General features: G+C 24.7%; 1 protein-coding gene across 1 annotated transcript; it reads left to right on the forward strand.

The window, feature by feature from the left end:
* Positions 1 to 1,152: 1,152 nt before the first annotated feature.
* On the forward strand, positions 1,153 to 3,004 carry LOC101495246 (uncharacterized). The gene is made up of 3 exons (XM_004503894.4): positions 1,153 to 1,360; positions 1,436 to 1,625; positions 2,421 to 3,004. The coding sequence occupies exons 1-3, from the start codon at positions 1,229 to 1,231 to the stop codon at positions 2,780 to 2,782; spliced, it is 684 nt and encodes a 227-aa protein (XP_004503951.1). The 5' UTR covers positions 1,153 to 1,228; the 3' UTR covers positions 2,783 to 3,004.
* Positions 3,005 to 7,517: the final 4,513 nt, after the last annotated feature.

Raw genomic sequence — 7,517 nt, forward strand, 5'->3', positions numbered from 1 at the left:
ATCTTTAAAAAATTACTCATTCCATTCTTAAATATAAGATTCTTTTTAAATTTTTCTTTGCTCATTTTAATAGCACTTCTTTTAATTTTAAAATTGTATTAATTATTCTTTTGTCACCTTACTTCTAATTATATTACATATTTTTATGTATTTATAGTAAATAATATAATAAATCAATAAACTAAATATCTATTTTTTAAAAAATAAAAAAATATAATTATTAACAAATTTAATAATTCAATTAATTTTTTAAATTTTTGTAATTCAAACGATTTTATATAGAGAGACCGACTTAGTAAGTTACTAATATATATAATGAGTTATTCACGAGCCATCACTCGGTCTAGCCTATAATTAAGGCCTTGACTTGGCTCATTTAATTAAATGAAGTTCAATTTTAGTAAGTGGCAAACCCGGTCAATATCTAAGTCATTGTTTAAATCTCATTTCAATCTCAATATTCTTTGGCTACATTTTATTCCGAGTTTAAATTAGAACATCGCAATGATGTAAATTTATAGTATTAGTTATATCTTTTTTTTTTTTTAAATACCTTATATATTTGTTGAAAATGATCTAAATTTTTACGAATGAATACTATCGATATATTATACACTCGTAATTATATACTGATTAGATAAAAAAAAAATTATAACAAAAAATAATTAAAACTGTTCCCTTTATCCATATATTTTTATTGGTCCTAATAATATTAAAATGTCACAACTTTTAAATGTATTAATTTCTAAAATTTTATTTATACTCTTATTTTATTTTGTTTTCATTTATACTCTTATTAATTCATATACGCATTTGCGTTGATGAATGTTTTTGTCATATATAATTTGTTTTGTTAATAATTTTGTTCATATTCAATTATATTTTAAGATATTTATGTAGTATTATAATGTGTGTATATATATATATATATTTAAATGGAAAAATCTAATTAAATGTTTCTGTAAATTTACTTACATTGTATTGTTAGTGGACACAAATTAAAGAAAGAAAAAAATTGTAGAAAAATGAAAAGTATTCAGTTACATGCTGATTAAAAAAAAAATTCTATGATTGCTAGTTAGGTGCAATTTGTGAGTACACACTTGTTATTTCCACCGCCATAACAGTTGTGCATTTATATATAACAAAGCCGAACCTGTGAAGAGTTTCAACAATATATACTCTGTTTTCTGTCTACGATTAAAAGAAGAAAATAAAAGAAAGAAAAATGGGAAGTTTAGAGGAAGACGAGTTAGTAAAAATGGTACAAGATTTTATAGAGTCTGATCATTCACCATCACCTACTACTTTAATCAATTCTTCTAATCACCACCCTCCAACCCAATATTTTATTTTGCAGGTAGATTTGTTTTGTAAATTCAAAATTTTAAATTTTGTCTTTGGCATGTTTTTATTATGTGTTATATGTTTTCAGGACATTCTAAGGAGTGATACTGTTGAAGAAGCTAAGGTTATGAAGTATGTGATGAAGCATATGAGAGGAAGACATGGTTCTGAGAAAACAACAAGTCTTAGTAGATTTCTTGTTAAGGGAATGAGAAAGGATGGTTTTCATGCTTCTTTGTGTCAAACCTCTTGGTCAACTTCCTTTCGATGTCCTGCTGGTTGGTCTTTCTCTACTTTATATTGAATTGTATCTATTGTCGGATACCTTTTTATTTTATAAAATTATATGAATCAGTTTTGTATCTGTGTCTATATTAGTGATTCAAAGGTAAAATAAATTCTAATTAATATAACTAATATATCATCAATTGTGGTCGAGTTAGGTGATGATGCATGGACATACACAAGTATTTCAAACTTATTTTGAAACATTGGTATCTTGCTATCCAAAACAAAGAGTTATAATATTCTAACATCCGAAAATTGACAATAAAATGATTGGTTAAAATAGTTGAAATACATGGTTGATTAAATTTTGTGAATGGTTAATGAGTATAACAAATGGTGAAATTTATTAATTATTTATTATATGTAATTAACCACAAATTTAAATATAATCATCAGACTTTCAAGTATTTCATTACAAAGAAATTTAATTACCTAAAATCTTGTTTAAATTTATAATTGATCAATTGTGTTCGATAAATAGTTAATACATTTTGAAACTTGTTATATCTCTTAACCATTTACAATTAACCAAACATTTGAAATTTATTCACAATTAACCAACTATTTTATTATCAATTTTTAATTTTTTATGTAAAAATATCATTTCTCAAACTGAAATTCATTTGCATACCAATTAGTCGCTTATGCTGAGTTTTTCTTTGGAAGAATCTATGCCAACTTCACTTGCAATATGTATATACACACTAGCATATATTATTTTCTTTTTGATTAATCTTATTTAAAAAAAAATGGTAAATCAGTAATATGTTGTTCATATATGACAGGTGAATACGAATATATTGAAGTGATAATCGAAGATGAGAAGAATATAAAGGATCCAACGAGGGTTATAGTAGATATAGACTTCAAATCCCAATTTGAACTTGCAAGGCCAACAGAACATTACAAAGAATTAACAGAGTCACTACCAATAATATTTGTTGGAAAAGAGAACAAACTGTGCAACATAATCTCTTTGCTATGTTCAGCTGCCAAACAGTCCCTAAGAGAAAAGGGTCTACATGTACCCCCATGGAGAACCACTACATATATGACATCAAAATGGCTCTCTCTGTGTCCTAAAAAGCATGTCCCTATTGGTAAGGGATTTGGGGTGGTGAATCTCAATTATCTAACATCACCATAAATTTTTCACTACCAAATTTTGGTTTTTTATAGTTATTTCTGTTGAGCTTGATGAATATTGCAATTCACAAGTACAAATTTTTGTATTGTCACGCGTATGCTAATGCAAGTGAATTCAAATAAATACTAGTGTTTTGAGACCAAATAGTACATCTGTAATAAAAACTATAAGGTAGACACTCCAATTATTTAATGTCACGTAACTTTATTTTTATTTTCTGTATACCAATATCCAACCACACTTGTTAACATTATTTATAGAAGATTAGTGTTTTAAGGAAAGTATGGATTTATATGCGGTAAACAATCTTGAGAATGAAATAGAGATTTGATTTAAGTAGTTAAATAGTTAACGGATAGAATTATACCTTCAAAAAGGGAGGATTATACCTAAAGAAAGCTTATAAGAAATATTTCTTCTGATTATTTTTATAAGAGACAATATAATTATAATTTGGTCAATAAAAATTCATATATATGATCTATAATTTAGATAATATAAATTTAATAATTATATTTTTGTTAACTAAATTATAACTCAATTGTGTCTAATTAAAAAAATCAAAGATAATACTTAATTAGTAAATAATTTTCATTTCCTTTTTCTAACACTCTTGTGCACAACTACTTTATCTAAACCATTTTTTATTGTATCTTTGTGATCACTATCATACATTTAAATTATGTCTTGGGAATTACGTCGTTCAACTTTTCTATTTCTTTTCTGAGAAATACCTCTCACTCTCTCACTTTTATCTCTTGCCCTTCAATACACATGAAAATATAATTTTACCTTTTTTTTTTTTACTTCCTACTACTTAATATTCAATTTTTTTGATAAATTTAAAACAATTTATACACTTTATGTGAATGTGAAACTTCTGAAATGAAATTTTTTAAAAAAAATTTAAAAAATAAAATCAAAACTTTAGATGAACGTGAAACTTCTTAAATGTAATTTTTTCAAGAATTTCAAAAAAAAAAATGAAACTTTCGATGAATGTAAAACTTTTGAAATGCAATTTCTCTAAAAGTTTAAAAAGAATTCGAAAATTTGGATTAATGTGAAACTTTTAAAATGCAATTTTTCCAAAAGTTTTCAATTTTTTTAAACATTAAATGAATGTGAAAACTTCAAAAATGTAGTTTTTCAAAAGATTTAAAATGATTTCAAAACTTTGGAAGAATGTAAAACTTCTGAAATGTAATCTTTTCAAATATTTAAAAAAATTCAAAACTTTTGATAAATGTAAAACTTCTGAAATGCATTTTTTTTAAAATATTTAAAAAAATTCAAAATTTTTTATAAATGTAAAACTTCTGAAATACAGTTCTTCAAAAAGTTTTAAATTTTAGATGAATGTAAACTTCTGAAATACAATTTTTTCAAAAATTAATTTTTTTTTTTGGAAATTTTGGATGAATGTAAATCTTCCAAAATGCAATTTTTCGAAATGTGTTAAAAAAATTGAAACTTTGGATGAATGTGAAAGTTTCGAAATGCATTTTTTCAAAAGTTTAAAAAAATTTCAAACTTTTGGATGAATGTGAAACTTTCGAAATACAATTTTTTATTTTTTTAAATTTCAAAATTTTGTAAGAATGTGAAATTTTTGAAATGCAATTTTTCTAAATTTAAAAAAAAATTCAAATATTTGAAATTAACTAAATGATACTAATTTTAAAAAAATTAACTATCAATTAATAGGGGGTCAAATGGTAATTTTATGTATTTTTAGAAATAAGAGGTAAAAGTGAGGAAGTGATGGGTAGATTTCTCATTTGTTTTTCTTTATCCACTCCTAACTTAGGATATTTTGGGCTTGAGCCTGTTTTCTATCTCTTTGGGTTGTATTTTTAATTAGTTTTTCTTTGGGAAATTCTTTTCCCACCCCTCGTATACACTTCTGATATACACATCTGAAAATAAATTTTATTTTCCTTTGGATATACATACTTCCGAACTAAAACTTAAATTTTATTTTTCCTTATAAATGTGTATTTCCTGACAATGTAATTTTGAAAAATAATAGTTGTCTTTTCTGTTTTCAATTATACATTTATGAATTTGGCTCACTTTTTTGTTGTTGTTGTGAGTTTGAATCTATAAAAATTGAGATGTTGATTACTATAGTTAGATGCACAAATATTAAATTAATATCCCCATTGAAATATGTATCTTTATATTTATATATATACCTAAATAATATCATCTAAAAGTTGTGTTTAGTCTTTCTCTATTTTGGGGAAGATGTAGATGAGAGGAAAACAAAACAACTTATAAACCATTTAAAATTTATCGTTTTTTCTCGAACCAAACATAAAATCATTAAAAAAATTATCATCATCTTTTGAGCTAAATATATCTATTTCATTCTCTTTCGTTAACATGTATTGAAATCTATTTATTATTTTTTTTTCTTTTCCGTTGAGTCAAATTATCGACCCTAAACAATAACAAAGCTGTTAAAAAAAACAATAAGGATAATAAGATAAATTACCACAATTTTTTTCATAAAAGAACATGCCACAAGTTGATATTCAACACATCCTCTCGTTAAAAAGTAGTAAACATTGTTTAAAGGATTAAATTTATACTATTGTAAATAATATATATATTACATCTAGAATCACACAAATTACTTATTGTGTTTTACTGATACAAATAATTATTAATACAAACAATTGATTAAAATTTAAGTTTTTTTAAATACTTAAAAAAATTATTAATTGATTTTTTTTATAAAAAAAAATTACTAAATATTTTTAAGGATTGACAGGAATCAATCCAAAACCTATCAAATCAAACATATATCTTATTATCGATAGATCAAATAATTAGAATTAAAAAAATAATTAATTATAAAGAATCATTAAAAGAAAATAGTCATATAGAACATGGAATTCTCATCGAGATGAATTTATCTAAATATAATTTTGTAATCGTTTGGACAGGAAAAATATTTCTCCCTCCCAAGTAAGTGGCCCGTCCAAATTTTCCACTATGACCACATTGAGTGATGGTGAGGCAACTTAGTATAGTACTAATCACTTATCAACAAGCATGCCACGTTCCATTAATCTATCATATTTATTATTTAGTTAGCTCAATTTAACCCATCACACAATAATCACTCACACCTTTTGCATTCTATATTGACTATTTTTCCAATGCCACTAACCAATGTAGCCATATTGGGATAGGGTGATTGGCAAATCATAGTCTTCATAAATGGAACCAACCACCAAAAGTATATACACTTGGGAGTTGGGACACAACCATTTCTCCTTTTTAGTCTTTACATCCACCAAGCATACATTTTACTACCTCTTTCCTTTTTTTCTCTCCAAATGAAGTCTAAACTCTTAAAGAATATTACTCCATCTAATCTTGACTGGAAATAAATTTTTTTAGTATTAAATATTAATAATTTGGTTTAATTATTCTGCAGGATCTTAAACTATTTTGAAGCTTTTTAAATAGATCTTTTAACTAAAACAATTTGTAATTAAGTCCTTGAATTAGTATATTTTTTGTATTCACTCGATCACAATCAAATAATTTAGGGACATACAATGTTAAAATGAATGAATGTTAAAAAAATACTTGCAGTGCTTCCCATAGGCCAAAAAGAAAAAAAGCAAAATAATTTCAGTTGTCTCTTATTAATATCAAATCATACAAACGTAAATTATATAATACATTGGTTGATATATGTAAGACTCTATTGATTAATATATGAGAATTAAGAGAATTAGTATTTACATTAAATTTGTCAATAATATATATTTTATTTTTAAAATTATCTTTCAATTATTAAGATTAAGAGAGATAAGTGATTGATCATGAATTCTTTATTTTATTTAATTAATAGTATTTTTATGAAAAAAAAAACATTTATAAAATATGGAGAGACTTATAAAAGGGGATAAAAAGTTTTGACAAAAGTGTTTTACATATAGGGATAGAGATAGTAATAAATTATCCGTAAAACATAACTTAATTGATAAATATTAATACTGTTGTATTAAATATTATATCTAGTTTTGAATTCGAGATATCACCATGGTGTGCGAATTTATTTATCTAGAGAGAGAAAACAAGAGATAATCATAAATTACTCTTGAATTGGCTTTATAGACCAAAACCTACTCTTCATCGGCTTCTAAAAATAAATAGGATGTTACCTTGCACACAGGCCCAATTCATCTTTTTAGGGGGATTACTATTAACACCCCCATTTTTATAATACACCCGCATTTCCAAAGTTCTTTTAGGATATTTTCTTTGATAGTAAATATAAACAAATGTTAAAATCTATTTGATCTAATTTTGAATCACGTACAATTTAACTTTTAAATATATCTATAATAACAGATATTATTTTGATTTTTCTGTACTTAATTTGGTATTTATAAGTTGATTTCCACACAATTTTTGTTGTTTGAAAATAAAGTTTCAAAAAGGTTGGGGTGTGTTAAAAATCAAAGTGTTAACAGTAATACCTTAAAAATTAATCTATATAACTTGGGTTCACGATTTAATTTGAGTCCCATAGCCATTCTTTGACATAAAGAATTATGTGCTGGTGCTTAGTTTAATTGTATTCTAAACTAAGTTTTATGCAATTTATTTATCATGATTCTCCCATCTTTCACATACTTATGTTTAACATTCAACAATCTATTAATGAAAAAAAAATTGTTTTGGTTTTGCGTTTTTTTTTTTCTTCCGA

Source organism: Cicer arietinum, chromosome 6 (assembly GCF_000331145.2).
Source record: "Cicer arietinum cultivar CDC Frontier isolate Library 1 chromosome 6, Cicar.CDCFrontier_v2.0, whole genome shotgun sequence".
NCBI lineage: Eukaryota > Viridiplantae > Streptophyta > Magnoliopsida > Fabales > Fabaceae > Cicer > Cicer arietinum.